At 44.2% G+C, this 21621-nt stretch overlaps 1 protein-coding gene and 1 pseudogene across 1 annotated transcript; both read left to right on the forward strand.

The window, feature by feature from the left end:
* The first annotated feature begins 6289 nt into the window (after positions 1 to 6289).
* Positions 6290 to 6801, forward strand: LOC128597308 (60S acidic ribosomal protein P1). The gene has a single exon (XM_053607586.1). The coding sequence runs from the start codon at positions 6423 to 6425 to the stop codon at positions 6765 to 6767; it is 345 nt and encodes a 114-aa protein (XP_053463561.1). The 5' UTR covers positions 6290 to 6422; the 3' UTR covers positions 6768 to 6801.
* A 6720-nt stretch (positions 6802 to 13521) lies between these two features.
* On the forward strand, positions 13522 to 14522 carry LOC128597306 (mitochondrial transcription rescue factor 1-like; annotated as a pseudogene).
* The last annotated feature ends 7099 nt before the right edge of the window (positions 14523 to 21621 follow it).

Below are 21621 nucleotides of genomic sequence, written 5' to 3' on the forward strand. Positions count from 1 at the left end.
GACCCTGAGCCAGTCATATTTTGATTTTTGATTGTGACAGTGGATACATAATTATATCTATTGGTCAAAACCCAAGACACCTAAAAAGGGTGGAATTTTACCTAAAATGGACTTATAAATAAATCTTCAATAAGTCTGACATTTAAAAATTAAATTTTTGGCAGGCATGGTGGCTTGCACCTGTAATCCTAGCACCCTGGGAGGCCAAGTTGGCTGGATTGCTTGAGTTTAAGAATTTGAAACCAGCCTGAGTAAGAGTGAGGCTCACATATCTACTAAATATAGAAAAATTAGCTGGATGTTGTGGGAGTCACCTGTAGTCCCAGGAGTCACCCATAGTCCCAGCTATTTGGGAGGCTGAGGCAAGAGGATTGCTTGAGCCCAAGAGTTTGAGGTTGCTATGAGCTGTGATGCCACAGCACTCTACTGAGAGCAACAAAGTAAGACTCTGTCTCAAAAAAAAAAAAAAGAATACAAAGATAGAAGCAAAAATATCATATATTCTTATCACCTGAATATAATTACTGTGAACATTTTGCTATATTTATTTCTAGATTTGATATATAAAATATATACTTTAAAACTTGGGATGATGTATATACTTATATACTCATAATTTACTTATTTCATTTCACGAAATATTGTAAATATCAAGATTCATCAGAAACTTTACTTCTAGCCAAGTGTGGTGGCTCACTTGAGCTTAGGAGTTAGAGACCAGCTTGAGCAAGAGTGAGACCCCTATCTCTAAAAAAAATAGACAGATGTGTGGTGGGCACCTATAGTTCCCACCTACCAGGGAGGCTGAGGCAAGAGGATCACTTGAGCTCAAGAGTTTGAGGTTGCTGTAAGCTATAATGCCACAGCACCCTCCCTAGGGTGACAGAGCAAGACTCTGTCAAGAAAGAAAGAAAAGAAAGAAATTGGGTGGTGCCCGTGGCTCAGTAAGTAAGGCGGCGGCCCCATATACCGAGGGTGGTGGGTTCAAACCCAACCCCAGCCAAACTGCAACAACAACAACAAAAAAAATAGCCAGGCATTGGTGGCGGGTGCCTGCAGTCCCAGCTGCTTGGGAGGCTGAGGCAAGAGAATCACCTAAGCCCAAGAGCTGGAGGTTGCTGTGAGCTGTGTGACACCATGGCACTCTACCAAGGGCCACAAAGTAAGACTCTGTCTCTCATAAAAAAAAAAGAGGAAGGAAGGAAGATTACTTCTTACTATTCTATTTCATGGTATACAAGGTTGACAATTAAGTTCATGGACTTGCGATCATGTCCTCATGTTGACAGCACTGTGAAAACAACTCAGTAAGGGTTCATAACCTTCCTGTGTCAGTGTCTCACAGCTATGTTCATGTTGATGTGTGGTGGTGTCTTTCTGAGTGGGTGTTCATTGTTGTTGCATGTTTCTGTGTGCTATTGTGAGAATGTCAGAGCTTAAATTAGAGCAACAAACAAACATGAAATTTCTTGTTGAACTTGGCAAGAGTGGAAATGAAATCAGGGGTATGTTAGTCCAAGTTTATGGGGATCATGCTATGAAGAAAACAGCAGTGTATAAATGGATTAAACATTTTTCTGAGGGGAGAGAAAGCGTCACTGATGAAGACAGGTCAGAGCTCCAGTAATGAACGGAACTGATGAAAACATTGAAAAAATTCATTGAATTGTGCTTCGGAATTGTCAGCTGACAGTGAGAAGCACAGCAGACCAAGTAAACATCAATAGAGGAACAGTTTGGAAAATGTTAACTACAAATCTTGGCATGAGAAAGGTGTGTGCAAAAATGGTCCTGAAGGAGCTCACCAATGAACAAAAGCAAAGCAGAGCTGAAGTTTGTCAGGACTTTTCGGAGAGGCAAGAACATGTTTTGGGCTGTGTTATCATTGCTGATGAAACATGGGAATACAAACCAATATGACCCCGAAGTGTCAAAGTGAACAATGGAAGCAGCCAATTCTCCACAACCAAAAAAGTTCCCTTGGTCCAAACCAAGAGTCAAAATGATATTGCTAACCTTTTTTGGTATCAGAGGGATTGTTCATTATGAATTTGTACCAACTGGACAGTTAACAAAGTTTACTATTTGGAAGTGCTGAAAAGACTTGTGTCCGAAAGACGAAAATGACCTGAACTTTTTGCCAACATCTCACAGCTCTTGCATCACAACAATGTACCAGTTCACACAGCACTTTCTGTGAGGGACTTTTGAGTCAGTAAACAAATAACCATGTTGAAACATCCTTCCTACTCACTTCCTCTGGCCTGCAATGACTTTTTTCTTTACCTGAAGATAAAGGAAATATTGAAAGGAGGACATTTTGATGACATTTAGGATATAATTGCCAGAAAAAGAGTTCCAAAATTGCTTTGAGGGCAGTGCCTGTGGCTTAAAGGAGTAGGGTGCCGGCCCCATATGCCGGAGGTGGTGGGTTCAAACCCAGCCCCGGCCAAAAACAGCAAAAAAAAAAAAAAATTACTTTGAAGGACCCCATTCATTGGCCTGAAGACCTTCAAGGCTACTGGCCTTGGTGCATAGCTTTCTAGGAGTACTTGGAAGGTGACCATAGTGATACTCAGCAATGAGGGATGTAGCACTTTTTCTAGGATGAGTTCACAAACTTAATTGCCAGACATCATATAGATATGCTACAGTTTCTTCAACTAGTCTCTTGTTGAAAACAAAGGTTTTCCTTGCCGTGTTTTGCAATAGTAGTGCTTCAGTCAACAACTTTACAGCTGAGTTGTTATTCATACTTATAAAAGTAGAATCATGATTTTTATTAATAATAAAAATATCGTAGGATAAAATCACATAAAATTACTGGTTTAAAAAGTGATCCATTTAGAATATATTCCCATTGCTATATATTTTTGAGCACTGTCTTCTTTCTGACATATGCTCTCCTCAGGCAGAACAGAGAGGCTGAAATAATATGGATGCTGGAATCATGGGACCTGAGTCTGTGCCCCAGCTCTGCCCCTTCGGACTGAGTAACTAGGGACAGCATTCTAGCACACTAGCTTTCTCCTCTGTACACTGATGAGCTTCTCTCTCACTTACCTCCACTACAGACAGACTGTAAAAGAAAAGACAATTGCTTTCTCACTCCCCCTTGCAGTCAGGATGGGCAGGTGACACAGTTATGGTCGATGAAGAGTTTGTTGGGGGCGGCGCCTGTGGCTCAGTGAGTAGGGCGCCGGCCCCATATACTGAGGGTGGTGGGTTCAAACCCAGCCCCGGCCAAACTGCAACAAAAAAATAGCCGGGCGTTGTGGCTGGCGCCTGTAGTCCCAGCTGCTCGGGAGGCTGAGGCAGGAGAATCACATAAGCCCAGGAGCTGGAGGTTGCTGTGAGCTGTGTGATGCCACGGCACTCTACCGAGGGCAGTAAAGTAAAACTCTGTCTGTACAAAAAAAAAAAAAAAAGAGTTTGTTGGAAAAGCTTTTGCATTCTAATGAAAGCAAAGATGCCCCATGCAGGGTCTGGCTTTTCTGTTCTTCTTCTTCCTAGTTGTGACCACAGGCATGATAACCCCAACTGTGAGGTTAACGCTCATGGGCAACAAGGCCAACATGGTAAGAATGGTGACATGGATCCCTGATGACACTTCTGGGCCACCACACCAGTCTCAGAATGCCTGCCACCTCCAGGCCTCTTGTCAACTGAGAAAAGCAACCTCTGTCTGTTTAAGCCGGGTTTTCTGTTACAGATGAAAGCCCTTCTACCTGGGATAGCGGTTGCTGTGAACAGTAAGTGAGGTACAGACAGGATAGTGCTGTGTCTGTTAAATACAAACTCAATAACTTGCTGGCTATCTCTCTACTTCTTCTCTCTAAGCTTTTCACGCAGTAAGAGTTTATAGTACATCCCCTATACTCTTTCAACATTTTTTTCAATAGTATACTCCTGAGTAGTTATTTTTTAAAATGTCTATGATTGGGTGATGCCTGTGACTCAGTGAGTAGGGCCCTGGCCCCATATACCGAGGGTGGTGGGTTCAAACCCAGCCCCAGCCAAACTGCAACAAAAAAATAGCTGGACGTTGTGGCGGGCACCTGTTGTCCCAGCTAATCGGGAGGCTGAGGCAAGAGAATGGCCTAAGCCCAGGAGCTTGAGGTTGCTGTGAGCTGTGTGACGCCACGGCACTCTACCAAGGGTGACAAAGTGAGACTCTATCTCTTAAAAAAAAAAAAAAAAAGTCTATGATTAAGCCAAAATATTCTGTGGATTTTAAAGCAAATACAAAAATTCAATTGCCAGGCGGCGCCTGTGACTCAAAGGAGTAGGGCGCCGGCCCCATATACCGGAGGTGGCAGGTTCAAACCCAGCCCGGGCCAAAAACTGCAAAAAAATAAAAATAAAAATAAAAATAAAATTCAATTGCTGGGCGGCGCCTGTGGCTCAGTGAGTAGGGCGCCGGCCCCATATGCCGAGGGTGGCTGGTTCAAACCCAGCCCCGGCCAAACTGTAAGAAAAAAATAGCCGGGCGTTGTGGCGGGCGCCTGTAGTCCCAGCTGCTCGGGAGGCTGAGGCAAGAGAATTGCGTAAGCCCAAGAGTTAGAGGTTGCTGTGAGCCATGTGACGCCACGGCACTCTACCCGAGGGCGGTACAGTGAGACTCTGTCTCTACAAAAAAAAAAAAATTCAATTGCCTTATTCAGTGAAATGAGTGCTGTAAATAGTACCATTCCTGCATCATTGAAAGTGTGAGGAAGAGTTCTGCTGTCAAAAATAAAGGTAGAGACTAATAGAGCGGGGCTGGAGGGTTCAAATCCAGCCTGGGCCTGCCAAACAACAGTGGCAACTACAACAAAAAAATAGCCGGGCCTTATGGTGGGCAACTGTAGTCCCAGTGACTTGGAAGGCTGAGGAAAGAGAACCAGTTAAGCCCAAGAGTTTGAGGTTGCTGTGAGCTGTGGTGCTACGGCACTCTATTCAGGACAACGCAGTGAGACTATGTCTCAAAAAAAAAAAAAAAGTGAAGGCAGAATTGCCAGATCCACAGGACTAAAGTTGAGCCTCTTGAAAAGAGCTGTTCAACCCAAACACTCACAAGTTACTGCCCCCACGCTCATCACTTTCCTGAGCTAAGAATTCTCATTCCAGTTGACCAGATGAGAAGTGTTGGAAACAAAGGCTAATAATGGTTTCGGGACACAGACACTCACATTGATTATAATTCATGTTGAATGTATTTAAAGAGAGAAGATAAAGACTTTGAGTAAGTTGCTAGCCACTGAGTGTCCGATTTCTTAAAGACCTCGGAAGGACGCTACAAGTCTCATAATTAATGTGAATAAAGCACAAGGCACTGTGTTTACCAGGTGCTCCTCAGACAGGGCGTTGGCTTCCATCCTAGGAAAGGAGCCGCCTCTTCATTCCTGGGCACAGCAGTTCAGACCCCTGTTTTTAAATCACCACTCACTGTGTGATCTTGGACAAAGCCTCACTTTCCTCATCTGTAAAATATTATGGTAATAACAGCACCTACTTTATAAGAATGTTATGAAGGATTAGTAAAATAATCCTGGTGAAGTACTTAGCATGGCTCCTGGCACAGGCCTGTGCTTAATAAATGTCAGCTATTATTAATGTCATAGCTTGTACCTCTTCTGCTCTATTGGCTCTTTCCCTTGAGCATATAAACACATTAAGTTTTTTCCATCTTAAAAAAAAGTAATAGCCCTTAGACATCACCTTTTATTTCTTTTTCCCCTTCCTTTTATTTTTCTCTGCTCATATCTTCCACTTTGCTTTGGCTATCTACACATAACTCAGGTCAACACCTAAGGAGTCAATAATGCCCACCTGACCACAGCCCAAGGGCAAGTACCAAGGCCAGCAAATAGCATAAAAGAAGAAGCAGAGTATTGTCCGTTCCAATCCTGGCTCCACAGCTTTCTAAATGTGTGACTTTGAGAAAATTGCCTATGCTTCATGTCTAAACCATAGTTTCGTCACAGATAAGCTGGAGATGAAACCATCTGCCTCATAGGACTAGAGTGAAGTTCAACAGAGGGTGCACAGAAAGCACCTAGCCTGGTGCAACGCATGGTAAGAAATAATTATCACCCAACATATAAAGTGCATTGTAACTTGCAATTTAGTTGAGGTGATAAGACTAATGCACAGAAAATAATTCAAGAGCCTTCTCAGATGTGTTTGCCACTATCTTTGAGAACAGAGCAAGAGTGTGTGTTTCACTAGAGGGGTCCGTTGAAAACAGACTGAGCTGACCTCTACAGAGTGAGTAGGGGCTAATGGAGGAAAGTAAGAAGCCAGAGAGCAGCTCTTTCCTCAGCTGCTTTCAAGGTGCTCGGTTCTTCCGAGGAAGCTAAGGCCGCGTTGGGGTGAGGCCCTCACTTCATCCGGCGACTAGCACCGTGCCCGGCAGCACTATCTCAGTACTCGCTCGCGCCATGGCCTCTGTCTCAGAGCTCGCCTGCATTTACTCAGCCCTCATTTTGCATGACGATGAGGTGACCGTCACGGAGGATAAGATAAATGCCCTCATTAAAGCAGCTGGTGTAAATGTTGAACCTTTTTGGCCTGGCTTGTTTGCAAAGGCCCTGGCCAATGTCAACATTGGGAGCCTCATCTGCAATGTAGGGGCTGGTGGACCTGCTCCAGCAGCTGGTGCTGCACCAGCAGGAGGTCCTGCCCCCTCCACTGCTGCTGCCCCAGCTGAGGAGAAGAAAGTGGAAGCAAAGAAAGAAGAATCCGAGGAATCTGATGATGACATGGGCTTTGGTCTTTTTGACTAAATCTTTTTTGTAAGGTGTTCAATAAAAAGTTGAATTCTGTCAAAAAAAAAAAAAAAAAAAAAAAAAAAAAAAAAGAAGCCAGAGAGCAGCAGGAAGAAAATGGCCTTGCCTGGAGCCAAGGCTGTGGCGGGGCATCCTATTATCTTTTCCAAGCCTCTAAATATGTGGCAGGAGTGGGGGTGGTAACGGTGAGAGGATCCCTCGCATTGCAGTCATGATTTGCATCCTCCTCTCATTTATGCCCCATAACAGCCTATGCAGTAGACAGGGAGGTTGACTGAATTGCTGTTCTCTAGCTTACCAGAGTGGCAGAGCTCTGAAAGAAGCTTTCCGAAGTCTTTCCTCAAGTGTAAATTTTCAAGACCACAGCTTCCATGTCTTGTCACTGTCACTTTGAGAAATAACTCCTTTTTCCCATGCTCTGGCAGAAAGTCCTTTGTGTAATGAGAAGACAGTTCTGGGTGTTGAGCTGTTGTCTCCTCTCTCTTCACATTCCAGGGCTCCTTTCTTTGCTCCAGACATGTGATCAGGTCTGGCTTAGAGGCAGCAAGTTCCAGGGAGACCAGGTTTCTGTAGGTCTCTATCATCTCAAACCTGTACAAATTCCGCTGAGCAGTGTCCAGGCATGCCCACTCCTCTGGAGAGAATTCTATAGCCACATCCCTAATTGTCAACAGCTTCTTTGATGTATTTATCTGAGAACCAGCCATGTCTTCTTCTCCTTTTCCTAGTCTGGGATTTCTTTTCAGGTGAGATTGTCAACACTTTCTGCTACAGCAATGGGCAGATGGACCACAGTGACCCGCTCCCACCACACCAAAGCAGACTGACTCACAGCTGGGCCACTGACGTCAAGCTCACATGCCTTTCAACAAACCAGGGTTAGGGTTCCATTCACTAAACAATAGGGACCCACTGTGCAGTTTCTGAGCAGGTAACTGACAGGAGGAAAAGAGGGCAGTGGGAAGATTAGCAGGATGTAGAATGAGTGAAAAAGAGCTGGAGACCAGAAGTGAGAAGAGCCCCGTGGAGGCTGGTGGAGGAAAGCATCTGAGGTGGAGAACAGTGGGAGACATTTTGAGGGCAGAAACATCAAAATATGGCAGCCAATAAACTGGAAAACCTAGAAGAAATGGATAAATTCCTAGTCACATACAACCACCAAGATTGAACTAGAAATACACCCGAATAAACCAATGGCAAGTAACAAGATAGAAGCAGTAATAAAAAGCCCGGGGCCCAATGGCTTCCATGCTGAATTCTACCAAACATTAAAAGAAGAAGCCATACCAATTTTACTCAAACTATTTCAAAAAATCAAGGAGGAAGTAACACTCCCAAACTCATTCTGGAAGGCCAGTATCACCCTGCTATCAAAACCAGACAAAGACACCACAACAAAAAGAGATAATTCTCCACGAAATATTAGCAGACTAAACCCAATGACACATTAAAAAGATTATTCATCATTTATCCCAGGGATGCAGTGATGGTTCAACATACCCAAATCAATGTGATACATCCTATCAACAGAACAACGGGCAAAACATGTATGATCATTTCAACTGGTGCTGAAAAATATTCAATACATTTCAACATCACTTCATGATAAAAACTCTCAAAAAAACTGGGTATAGGTGGAAGATACTTCAACACTATAAAGGCCATATATGACATACCCATAGCTGGCCTCATACTAGCCTTTCCTCTAAGATCTGGAACAAAATAAGAATGCCTACTTTCACTACTGTTATTCAACATAGTACTGGAAGTTCTAGCTAGAGCAGTTGGACCAGAGAAAGAAAGAAATGGCATCCAAATTGGAAAGAAAAAAGTCAAATTATCCTTATTTGCATACAATATGATCTTTTAGAAACTGTTAGAACTGATAAACAGGCTTGGCGCCCATAGCTCAGTGAGTAGGGCACTGGCCACATACACCAAGCCTGGTGGGTTCGAGCCCAGCCGGGTCTGCTAAGCAACAATGATAACTGCAGGCTCAGCACCTGTAGCTCAAGCAGCTAAGGTGCCAGCCACATACACCAGAGCTGGCAGGTTTGAATCCAGCCCAGGTCTGCCAAACAACAATGACAACTATAACCAAAAAAAAATAGCTGGGCGTTGTGGCGGGCGCCTGTAGTCCCAGCTACTTGGGAGGCTGAGGCAAGAGAATCGCGTAAACCCAGGAGTTGGAGGTTGCTGTGAGCTGTGACGCCATGGCACTCTACCCAAGGTGACAGCTTGAGGTTCTGTCTCAAAAAAAAAAATAAAAGTGACAATTGCAACCAAAAAACAGCTGGGCGTGGTGGCAGGCGCCAGTAGTACCAGCTACTTGGGAGGCTGAGGCAAAAGAATCACTTAAGCAAGAGTTTGAGGTTACTGTGAGCAGTGACACCATGGCACTCTACCAAGGGTGGCATAGTAAAACTCTGTCTCAAGAAAAAAAGGAGAAAGGATATTATTTTTAGTAATGGTGCTAAGAAAATTGGATAGTCATATACAGAAAAATGACGCTAGACCCCTGTCACCATACACAAAAATCATGATGGCTTAAAGTCTTAAACCTAAGACCTTAAAACTATAAAACTACTAAAATAAAACATTGAGGAAATACTTCAGGACATTGGTCCTGGCAAGGATTTTTTGAGTAATACCCCAAAACAAATGCAACCAAAACAAAATTGGACAAATGTGATCACATCAAGCTACAAACCTTCTGCAGAGCAAAAGAAACAATCAACAAAGTGAAGAGACAACCTACAGAATGGGAGAAAATATTTGCAAGCTACCCATCTGACTAGAGATTAATAGTTAGAATATGTAAAGAACTCTAACAATTCAATAAGAAAAAATCAAATAAGCTGTTTATAAAATGGGCAAAAGATCTGAATAGACATTTCTCAGAAGACGTACAGATACCCAAGAGATGTATGAAAAGGTGTTCAGCATCATGAATCATCAGAGAAATGCCAATCAAACTACAATGAGATAGCATCTCAACTCAGTTAAAATGGCTTTTATCAAAAAGACAGGAAATAATAAATGCTCTTGAGGATGCAGAGAAAGAGGAACCTTTGTTTAATGTAGCACTCTTCATAATAGGCAAGATTTGGAATCAACCTAAGTGTGCATTGATGGTTGAATGGATAAGGAACTTGTGGTACATGGAAATAATGGAGTATTATTCAGCCATAAGCAAAGCATGAAATCCTGTCATTTGCAACAACAGGGATAGAACTGGAAAACACTCTGTTAAGTGAAATAAGCCGAGCACAGAAAGACAAATCACACATATTCTCACTCAAATATGGGAGTTAAATAACAATTGACTTCATGGAGATGGAAGGTAGAATGATGGTAACCAGAGGATGGGAAGGGTAGTGGGGGATAAAGTGGGGATAGTTAAGGAGTATAAAATATAGTTAGATAGATAGAGTGAATAATACTTGATAGCACAACAAAGTTACTATAGTCAACAATAAGTTATGGTGTACTTTAAAATAACTACAAGAGTAGGATTGGTGTAGAATTTAAATGTCTAAACACAATAACTAAGAAAATGCCATGAAGGCTATGTTAACCAGTGTGATGAAAATATTTCAAATTGTATATAAAATCAGCACATTGTACCCCCATGATTGCATTAATGTACACAGCTATGATTTAATTAAAAAAAAGAAAAAAAGAGTAGGATTAGAACATTCCTAACAAAAAGAAATGATAAATGCTTGAGGAGATGGATTCTCCAATTACCTGTATTTGATTATTATACATCGTATGCCTATATTAAAACATCACATGTACCCCATAAACATATACAACTTTTGTGCCCATAATTAAAAATGAAAATAAACAAAATGAATTAATGCATATTTTAGAACTTTTTTTTTTTTTTTGTAGAGAGAGAGTCTCACTGTACCACCCTCGGTAGAGTGCCGTGGCCTCACACAGCTCACAGCAACCTCCAACTCCTGGGCTTAAGCGATTCTCTTGCCTCAGCCTCCCGTGTAGCTGGGACTACAGGCGCCCGCCACAATGCCCGGCTATTTTTTGGTTGCAGTTTGGCCGGGGCCAGGTTTGAACCCGCCACCCTCGGTATATGGGGCCAGCGCCTTACCGACTGAGCCACAGGCGCTGCCCATTTTAGAACTTTTTTTAACTTGGCAGGTGATGTACACAAGGGCAAAGGAAAGTCAAAGACAGCAGATACTGGTTCTATGACCAGAAGGAAAATAGTGCATTTAAAGGATGTGGGAGAGGAGGGACAGGTTTGGAAAGGCCTTGAATGAGCCATTGGGAATAGGAGATAATCTAATTAAGAAGACACTGGCTTTGTTTTGTTTTTTTTTTTTTGGAGACAGAGTCTCACTTTATGGCCCTCGGTAGAGTGCCGTGTCCTCACACAGCTCACAGCAACCTCCAGCTCCCGGGCTTACGTGATTCTCTTGCCTCAGCCTCCCGAGTAGCTGGGACTACAGGCGCCTGCCACACCGCCCAGCTATTTTTTTTGGTTGCAGTTCAGCCGGTGCCGGGTTTGAACCCACCACCCTCGGTATATGGGGCCAGCGCCCTACTGACTGAGCCACAGGCACCGCCCGACACTGGCTTTGTTTTTAGCAGGACATTCAGGCAATTGTGAATCTGAGTTTGGAGTACAAGTGAAGAACCCAAACTGGAAAATTAAATTTGGAGGTTGTAGTTGATGACATGAGAATAGATGACATGTTATCTACTGCTATGTAACAAATGACCCCCAAACTTAGCAGATGAAAACAAGCATTTGCTATCTCACAATGTCTATGGGTCAGGAATTCTGGAGCAGCGTAGCTGGGTGACGATAGCTCAGGGTCTCTCATGAGGGTCTAATCAAGGTACCTACTGTCAAGGTCACTCACACTGCTGTTGGCAGGTGGCCTTGGTTCCTTACCAGGTAGGCCTCCCCAAAGGCTGATCGCTACATCGCTTCCCCACAAGTGAATGATCCAAGAGAGAGAAAAAAGCCTGCAAGGCCCAAGGAGGAGGCCACAGTTACTTGTAATCTAACCTCAGAAGTGACATGCCATCATTTCTGCCAATGCTCTTGGCCATATAGACCAACACTGGGACTGTGAGATTTGCAGAAGGGAGTGAATACCAGGGAGTGGGATCTTTGAGGCCCATCTTGGAGGCTGGCCACCACAGAGGAGCCCTCCAAGCAATTGCACATTTTGTGAGCAAGGTAGGGAACTGCAGAAAGAGCACAGGGGCACCCGGCAACATGGATCAGAAGAAAAGAAGTCAGCTCAGACACAGGGTGAGGTGGGTGGCAGGAGACCCAGGAGTGTCAGTGAAGCAAGAGTCCAGAACGAGTACAGAATCAACATTAAATGCTGCAATAATAGAAACACATATAAACGGTAAAAACATGTTTGTATATTTTAAAAATCCAAAGTTATATTTACCTTGGGTTGCACTGTGTTTTGTTTATTTATTTGTTTTTATTTTTAGCAGATTTCCTTTCTAATTCAGTTTTCCTGGTGCTAAAAGCAGAATCATTCTGAATTTCTGATGCACAGTCTAGATTTTGTAGGAAGGCAGCCTGGGAGATGGAGTACTTGGCAGGGAGCTAGCTGGCTCAGAACTATATCCACAGGTAAGCTGCCATGCACGTAATTCCCAGGCAGATGCTCACGAACCACTGACATAAAGAGACATCGCCTGAGTTTCCACATCTGCTGTTAATCTACTTTTACATAGGCTAAAAAGCCAGAGAGATGATCACTCTTTCTATTGGGACATTTTTTGCCCCTTAAAGTTGGAGATAACTTACCAGAAGTATATTTTTAAAGGACAAACTGTTCTCACTTAAAGCAAAGTTATTGACTTTGAGTGAGTATGTGTGCTCACTTCTTGGGCAATCTCTCAGCACTTAATTTTGCTGGTGGGAGATCACAGTTCCAGCTTCAAAAATAAATTATATTGTAATGCTTTCTTAATTAAAAACCCTTTGAGTCATGCTTACTGAAATCTGTTACATGGATTTAACTGATCTGCAGGAAAGAGATTTTCTGTTCTCTGAGGAATTACAGAATTCCGAAAGGAAATGAAGAGATGAAAATGTTCCAGTAATGAGATCCTTCTCTTTAATAATACATGTCACACTGAGGCATTATCTTCTGGTAAGTTTACTTAACTTCAGTCAAATAAGACTAACCTGTCTCTCAGAGAGCCCTGGACCTGAGAAAAAGTTGTGCTCACATCCCAGCTCTTACATTTATCAACATGCTTTTCTGTGAGACTCAGAAACTGAATTTCCTCAGCAGTAAATGGGGAAAATAGGAACGATCTCGTAGGCTAATGGAAAGGATAGATGCTATGTGGAAAGCACCTTGCGCATATTCAGGCCACAATAAATGGTGGCTGTTTTAGTAAGAAAGGATTCTTACCCCTTCTGTTGCCCGAGCAGTGCTCTGTAAAGTGAATTCAGGAGTGACTTTCATCCTTTGCTCCATAACGGCTTAGACGCGGAGGAGCAGGCGACAGAGATCGGCTCTGGCACCTGATCTTCACACCAACATTCTAGGTCACTTCTGGAGGACCTGAGGCACAGTCAGTCCACTGGTGCCCCAGCGACACAAAGAGTGGACAGATCACAGAGATGTCTAGATCCCATCCTCTTTCTGCTTAATATACTGACTCTTGATAGAGCAGAAATGTACGGAATTAAGTAAAAAGATTGGAAGGAGGTGGCCCTGACGTGCAGGTTATATGCACCATGGCTATGAGTAATGTCGGGTTACTTGCTGGTGTTTTAAGAAAGACAAATGCCTGGATTGGACTCTGGCGTGTGCTCCGAGGGACACTTTCCTCACATAAACGCTGTACCTCCTGGAATTGATATTTGTATTTTTCAAGTACTGAGTTAAATATATCAGATTATAAAGCACCTTCCCATAATATTTTCTCACGGAGACTCCCAGGGCTTTTAATATCTCCTGAACATATTTTTCCATTTTTCATAAGACTGAAAAGTAACATAAGCTCTAAAAAATCTACTAAAAAGTCTCCGCAAAAAGTAGAGGATGAAGAGGACTCTGATACAGAAGAGGATCGTAACGAAATGAGTGAGGCAGAAGAAGACCTTGAGGATGACCCCAGCGTGGTCAGAGACCACAAAGACCTGGAGAAAGCGGTGCCGTCATTTCGGTATGATGTTATCCTGAAGACAGGCCTCGATATCGGGAGGAACAAAGTGGAAGATGCAGTCTACAAAGGTGAACTCAGGCTGAATGGAGAAAAATTATGGAAGAAAAGCAGAACGGTGAAAGTGAGAGATACATTGGATCTTCTCATTGTAGGGGACGAAGAGGCAGGAACAGAGACAGTGATGTGAATTCTCCTGAGAAAAGCGTTTGAAGAGAAGACTGCAAGTGAAAAATACCAAGTGGGGCAGCGCCTGTGGCTCAGTCGGTAAGGCGCCGGCCCCATATACCGAGGGTGGCGGGTTCAAACCCGGCCCGGCTGAACTGCAACCAAAAAATAGCTGGGTGTTGTGGCGGGCGCCTGTAGTCCCAGCTACTCGGGAGGCTGAGGCAAGAGAATCGCTTCAGCCCAGGAGTTGGAGGTTGCTGTGAGCTGTGTGATGCCATGGCACTCTACCGAGGGCCATAAAGTGAGACTCTGTCTCTACAAAAAAAAAAAAAAAAAAAAAAATACTGAGTGATGTTGCGACCCTGGGAGAGGTTACAGTTGCCTAAGAAGACTATGTCTAAATAAATGGATTGCTTTTTATTTTTTTTAATTTTATTTATTTATTTATTTATTGCAGTTTTTGGCTGGGGCTGGGTTTGAACCCACCACCTCCTGCATATGGGGCTGGCACCCTACTCCTTTGAGCCACAGGCGCCACCCTGGATTGCTTTTTAATGAAAAAACAAAAAAGTAAGATTGGAAGGAATGAGTAAAGATTTCAAATTTCTTTAATAATCACTTAAAACAATTTCAGGCTGATTATTAATCTTCCGCTCAATCTGAAAACAATAAAGAGGAAATATTTTAACAACCTTTTGTCATTTTCTATGGACAATATTGTTTTTCTGAAAATTCTTCGTAGATGTTATTCTGAAAATTAACTTTATGCTAATTATATCCTAGGAAAAAATCAGCATAAACAATATAGATGAGAGCTAATATTTAAAAAAAATTTTTTTTTTTTTTTGTAGAGACAGAGTCTCACTGTACCGCCCTCAGGTAGAGTGCCATGAGGTCACATGGCTCACAGCAACCTCTAACACTTGGGCTTACGCGATTCTCTTGCCTCAGCCTCCCAAGCAGCTGGGACTACGCCCGGCTATTTTTTGTTGCAGTTTGGCCGGGGCTGGGTTTGAACCTGTCACCCTCAGCATATGGGGCTGGCGCCCTACTCACTGAGCCACAGGCGCCGCCCATATTTTAAAATTTTTTATATCACTTTGATTAGGTGGAAGAGAGGTGAACAGTGGCATAGGGGGAGCAGATACCATGGGGAGACTCTGTTTGAAGCCATCTATGAATTAAATTTCCTTAGTTTCTATAGTTTTCTCCTTTTAAAAGAGAGTTAATGGTACTTATCTCTCAAGGTGGTTAGTAGTTTCAAAATTAAAATGAGTTGGTAGGCTTGGCACCCGTAGCTCAGCAGCTCGGGAGCTGGCCACATACACTGAGACTGGTAGGTTCGAACCTGGCCCGGGCCTGCCAAACAACGATGACAACTACAACCAAAAAAAATAGCTGGGCGTTGTGGCGGGTGCCTGTAGTCCCAGCTACTTGGGAGGCTGAGGCAAGAGGATCACTTAAGTCCAAGAGTTTGAGATTGCTGTGAGCTGTGACCCAAAGGCACTCTACCAAGGGTGACATAGTGAGACTCTGCCTCAAAAATAAATAAATAACATGAGTTGGTAAATTTAAAGAGACAGAACAACATTTTATCTGTTTGGGAACTTACCCCCAAACCAAAAGTTTTTACTTTTGTGTTTTTACACACCCAAACCCAGTCCACAGCTCTGGTCTAGGCGTATTTTAATGTAACTTTTAATGTGTGAGAAACCATTGTAAACATCAAAATATGTTACAGATACCCACTTGAATTACTACTGGACTTTTTTTTTTTTTTTTGGTAGAGACAGAGTCTCACTGTACCGCCCTCGGGTAGAGTGCCGTGGTGTCACACGGCTCACAGCAACCTCTAACTCTTGGGCTTACGCGATTCTCTTGCCTCAGCCTCCCTAGCAGCTGGGACTACAGGCTCCCGCCACAACGCCCGGCTATTTTCTGTTGCAGTTTGGCCAGGGCTGGGTTTGAACCCGCCACCCTTGGTATATGGGGCCAGCGCCCTACTCACTGAGCCACAGGCGCCGCCTACTACTGGACTTTTAATACTCATTATTTGTGGAAATATTCATTCATTCACTCCTGGGCAATAAAGGCCCCAGGCTCTAAGCCTGCCCCACCTGAATGACTGTTCATCTTTCTTCCTCCCATTGCCCCCACGGATACAGTCTATAAGTATATTTAAGAATGTTTTTCTTCTTTGATGCAAGCAATGAGAAGCATTTTTTCATACAAAACTGTAAATGACAAATAGACTCCCAGGAAAAAAAACCCATAAATGTCTATTTCACCTTTGCTACTATATATGGCCACCATGCACACTATTTTTCTTGTTTTCCTATATGTAAGAGAGAAGAGAATCCAAGTCATCAGGACATTGTCTTCATCTTTCCTTTTTCCCTTTCCACCCTGCAGCCTTTATCAATAACCTTTGAATTATTATCTTTCCTATGCCTAGAGCAGTACCAGGAACAGAGGTCCCAGAAATAGTTATTGAATGAATGTCCCACACTTTTCCTTCCACTCTCAGAGCTGCTGACTGTTTCTTACCAACCCGCATCTCCTTCTAAGGGCAATTTTCTTTGCCCATAGGCCTTTCTACTAACCTCCAGCCCCACCCCCCACATTTATGTATGTATGTATGTTTGTATTTATTTATTTGACAAAGTCTCACTCTGTCCCCCTGGGTAGAGTGCTGTCGCGTCATTGTCATCGTAATTCACTGCAACTTTAAACTAATGGGCTTCAGTGATCCTCCTGACTCATCCTCCTGAGTAGCTGGACCTACAGGTGTCCACCACCATGCCTGGCTAGTTTTTCTATTTTTACTAGAGACAATCTTGTTCTTGCTGCGGCTGGTCTCGAACTCCTGAGTGTAAGGGATCTGCCTGCCTCAGCCTCCTACAGTGTGGGATTACAGGTATGAGCCACCATGCCTGGCCTGTGTCTGCTTTTAGTGCAGTGACTGATGTCACTCCTGATGGAAGGTATTCTTCAGGAAACAAGAGACCCTATATGGTAAATCCATTGAGGAGGAGCTAAGAAACAGAAATGAGATGGGCACTTGTCCACAGGAAAAATGCCAGGAGAGCAAACAAGGATGAAAAATAAACTTTTGCCCTGTTATTAACTTCAGGGAGAAAAATGATAAGAACCAAAGGTCAGTGAGTAAGGAAAACAGCTCAGGAAAAGATGTTTCTAAATTGATAATGAAATATCTGTTTCTTAAGAAGGGACTTCCCTATGAACTTGCAGGAAAAAACGAGAAAAACATAAAAAGCATGATCTGATCAGGTCCCCAAAGTGGATCATTATTTTAAAACCCCGATGGCATCACTGTGAGGAGGCAAGAGCAGGAAGGTCAGGCCAGTAAATGACATAAAAATAACAGCAAAACGCAAATTCCCCCAATGCAGGAAGCAAATGCAGATGAGGACGGCTTTAATAAGAGGATAGCGAGGTGACTGAGGATGTTCACAACATCTTGTCTCGATCCTAAGACAACAACTTTAAGGGACAGATAAAAGAGCAAAGAGTAAAATGAAAGACAAAATTAAAAGGCAACTAGAACTTTTATTCTCATCATCAGGGCCTGTCCACAGGAACCCAAAAGCATTTGCCTATAGTAAGTCCAGTTTTCTTAAGGAATCTTAAAAAACTCTTGAAAGATCTTTTTTTTTTTTGAGACAGAGCCTCAAGTTGTCACCCTGGGTAGAGTGCCGTGGCATCATAGCTCACAGCAATCTCCAACCCCTGGGCTCAAGTGAGTCTCCTGCCTCCACCTCCCAAAGAGCTGGGACTACAGGCGCCTGCCACAACGCCCAGCTATTTTTTTTTCTTTTTTTTTTTGGTTGCAGCCATCATTGTTGTTTGACAGGCCCAGGCTGGATTCGAACCCACCAGCTCAGGTATATGTGGTGGTGCCTGAGCCACTTGAACCACAGGTGCCAAGCCATTGAAAGATCATTTTAATTATAAAAGAAACATGTGATACATAATCGGTTTAGACACAGGTAACAATTTTGTAAAGACAGACATACAGGGATACTTGTGTCCCAGCTACAAGACAGGTTAGAAATCATTAAAAATTACTGTCCTTTCCACCCTGGGTTTTGGAGACAGATCTTCCCTGGCTCTCACACACAGACCTGATGTTGTGTGACCTGGAGCAATTCTACAACCAAGTGTTTCAGCCACTGTCAGTCAGTCCCTTACAGATGCCACCTCCATTATGAAGCCAGTTTCCCCTCTAGACCTCTGCAGCACTCACACAGTGTGGAAGCTCCTTGTGCAGTGGGGGTGGGGGGGACTGTGTCTTGCATATACATGTGTGCTGCACAGCCCCATCGGGTAGTTGGTGCTTAATCGCAAGGAATTGTACCAGACCAGCAAGGACTCAGACGCTCTCATAATCCCAGAGATGGTGCCACGAGCTGCCCAGCCCAGGACTGCTGCATCACTCCCTTCCCACCTCCTCATTTTCGTGTTTTTTTTTTTTTTTCTCATTTTCGTGTTTTTAAGTCACATTTTATTCACCATGTTTTTGTGGCAAGTCTCCTCGTCCTTAGTTAAATAAAGGTATACACAAAACAATTTCACTTGGGGCTGTGTGTTTAGTGGAGGCCAGTCTACCCCCACACCTGCCTCCACCCAGGTTTCCTCCAGCTGAGACAGTCCTGCAGGCGGGTACCAGGGAGGTGTCCACAGTGTCCTGAGCAGCCTACAAGCTGGTGGCCTGGATGCTTTGTTTGCATTCCTTAGGGTCCTTAGGTATTTTATTTCTGCATGACTCATTCTTCCATTCATGCATCTGTTGAAAATTTACTGGGTAAATATCTACCAGATGCTTGGGGAATAAATAGTCCGCAAAGCAGTCAGCCCTACCTTCATGGGAGGAGGTAGAGCTTCTCATGGAAGATCTACAGAAGAAAATCGGTGCCCATTGAGGTTAAGCCCAGTGCTAAAAGAAAGAAAATAAACGCAACCTGGAATAACTGCGTGGGATGCCCCTTATAAATCCCGTCTCACTTGCACCCCCTGCTGCCTGCATCGTGCCCCGGCGCCTGCTCCAACATCCTGAGCAAGCCTGCAGCTGGCCTGGTGCTCACCCCAGCAGCATCTCCCTGACACTTCTGAGCTGGAAACTCCCTGACTCCAGGCTCCAGAGAGGAAATGGAGATGGAACTTAGTCTAACAGAGAATCTGGAGTGGACAGTGTTTCCTCAGTGAGAAAGGGGTCTCCACGGCCAGGAGAATTCCAAGAGGTGGGACTGCAGGGAGTGGAGACGCTGGCGCTGAGCTTATGCTGGAAGGCAGGAAGGTGAAAAGGGCAGGCTGAAGTCTCCTGGATTCTCGATGCTGTCTGAGGGGGCTGAGAGTTTCCTGTTGCTTCCTATGAGCTTTTTTTCTCTGCATTTAGGGGAATTCGTGTATTTCATGAAAGGATGCAGTTTCATAAAGTTAGTTGCTTGCAAACTCCAGGGTTTGCACCAGTGTTCCTTCACCTCTTTCCTCTGATGGGACTGTAGGAAGCAAGCTCATTTCCTAGAGCATTGGTTCACGGAAGCAGTGACTGGAGTCTGTTATGTGTTCTAGGCAAATACTGGACTTGGCTAATGGAAAAAGGTGAAAAACCTCGGAATCAAGAGACTCATTCCTTGGTTGTATGACCCTGGGAGAGGCCTTCCCCTTCCCTGGACTGTGGTTTTCTCCTCTGTAAGGGCCCTGTGTCTCTAGTGTCCTGTGAACACTGCCCTGGAATTGCATTTGAGAGGGATTTGCTGAGAGTGGGCAGGAGGCAGAGCTGGGACAGCTGAGCGGTGGGGTAGGGTGTGGGATGGGCAGCAGAACAGGGAGCCCAATCAGACCTGGCTGCCCACGTCCGAACCTGGATGGAGGGAAATGACATTGACCCACAATGACTGAGGAAAGCTCAACGAACCAGACAACCACACTTTGTTCCCTAAGCACGTACAGTGGTCTTTACCAAGCACTGTAAAAAGAATGATGGGCTGGGCGGCGCCTGTGGCTCAAGGAGTAGGGCGCCAGTCCCATATGCCAGAGGTGGTGGGTTCAAACCCAGCCCCGGCCAAAAACCACAAAAAAAACAAAAACAAAAAGAATGATGGGTGGTAGCTTTTGCCTGACATTCTAAAACTGGGCTGGGGGCATGAGAAAAGCGCCAGGGACTGTTGAACTTTTCCCCATGACCCGCACCCACAGAGCCCAACAGTGACTGCTAATGCCAAGGGATTACCTTTGGGGAGCAGGTTAGTGGGTATGAAGAAAAACAGAGGGGTGGCATATGGGTGGAAAAGACAAAGTTTAGAGGGCAGCAGGAACTCACTGGAAAGGCCACAGGACTTTTCGCATGTGTGATCCTGGATTCTAGGAGCCAGGGCTCTGCTGTGGAAAGAAAATCAATTTAAGGGAAGTCAGGAGAACTGATTCCTAGTGCTGTGTTCTTGCTTTACAGGCAGAGTGATCCTGAGCAAGTCACAACTGGAGGCTGTAAGGTTCCTTAGATTTCTATGGGAAACTCTTGTCCTCTGTAAAGTTGGAAGGACAGGGATGATCTCAGCCCTATTAACAGACAAAAAACATTGCCAAGAGTAAAGCCAAACAGATTCTACTCTTGTTCTTGCTCACTAGATACTTTTTGAAAAGTCCTATCAGTGATGTTAGCTGTCTCATTCAGCCAACACTTGATTACACTTGATTTTATCTAATAGGCAAGAAGCAATTCCTATCTCATCCAGGAACTGAGAAGTCAGCTGTAATAGGTGACTTTAGGGCGGTGCCTGTGGCTCAGTGGGTAGGGCGCCGACCCCATATGCCAAGGGTCGTGGGTTCAAGCCCAGCCCCGGCCAAACTGCAACAACAAAAGAAATAGCCGGGTGTTGTGGCGGATGCCTGTAGTCCCAGCTACGTGGGAGGCTGAGGCAAGAGAATCGCCTAAGCCCAGGAGTTGGAGGTTGCTGTGAGCTGTGTGACACCATGCACTTTACCCAGGGCAATAAAGTGAGACTCTGCCTCTACAAAAAAAAAAAAAAAAAAAAGGTGACTTTAGTCAACTGTAAATAGGTGCCCATTGGTGAATATCTTACGTTTAGGCTTAACATTAGCACCAATCAAATAAGAAGAGACTCTTTGGGGGCGGCGCCTGTGGCTCAGTCGGTAAGGCGCCGGCCCCATATACCGAGGGTGGCGGGTTCAAAGCCGACAACGGCCAAACTGCAACCAAAAAATAGCCGGGTGTTGTGGCGGGCGCCTGTAGTCCCAGCTACTCGGGAGGCTGAGGCAAGAGAATCGCTTAAGCCCAGGAGTTGGAGGTTGCTGTGAGCTGTGTAAGGCCACGGCACTCTACCGAGGGCCATAAAGTGAGACTCTGTCTCTACAAAAAAAAAAAAAAAAGAAGAGACTCTTCAGAGCAAACCATATTTTTCCATTCTGGAGGTGAGTCTGCCAGGGCACATTTAAAATATTTACTACTCGGGCGGCGCCTGTG

The sequence above is a fragment of the Nycticebus coucang genome, chromosome 10, assembly GCF_027406575.1.
Source record: "Nycticebus coucang isolate mNycCou1 chromosome 10, mNycCou1.pri, whole genome shotgun sequence".
NCBI lineage: Eukaryota > Metazoa > Chordata > Mammalia > Primates > Lorisidae > Nycticebus > Nycticebus coucang.

Excerpts from the sequence above, each read along its gene's own strand:
- LOC128597308 (XM_053607586.1), top strand. The coding sequence starts at position 6,423 with ATGGCCTCTGTCTCAGAGCTCGCCTGCATTTACTCAGCCCTCATTTTG.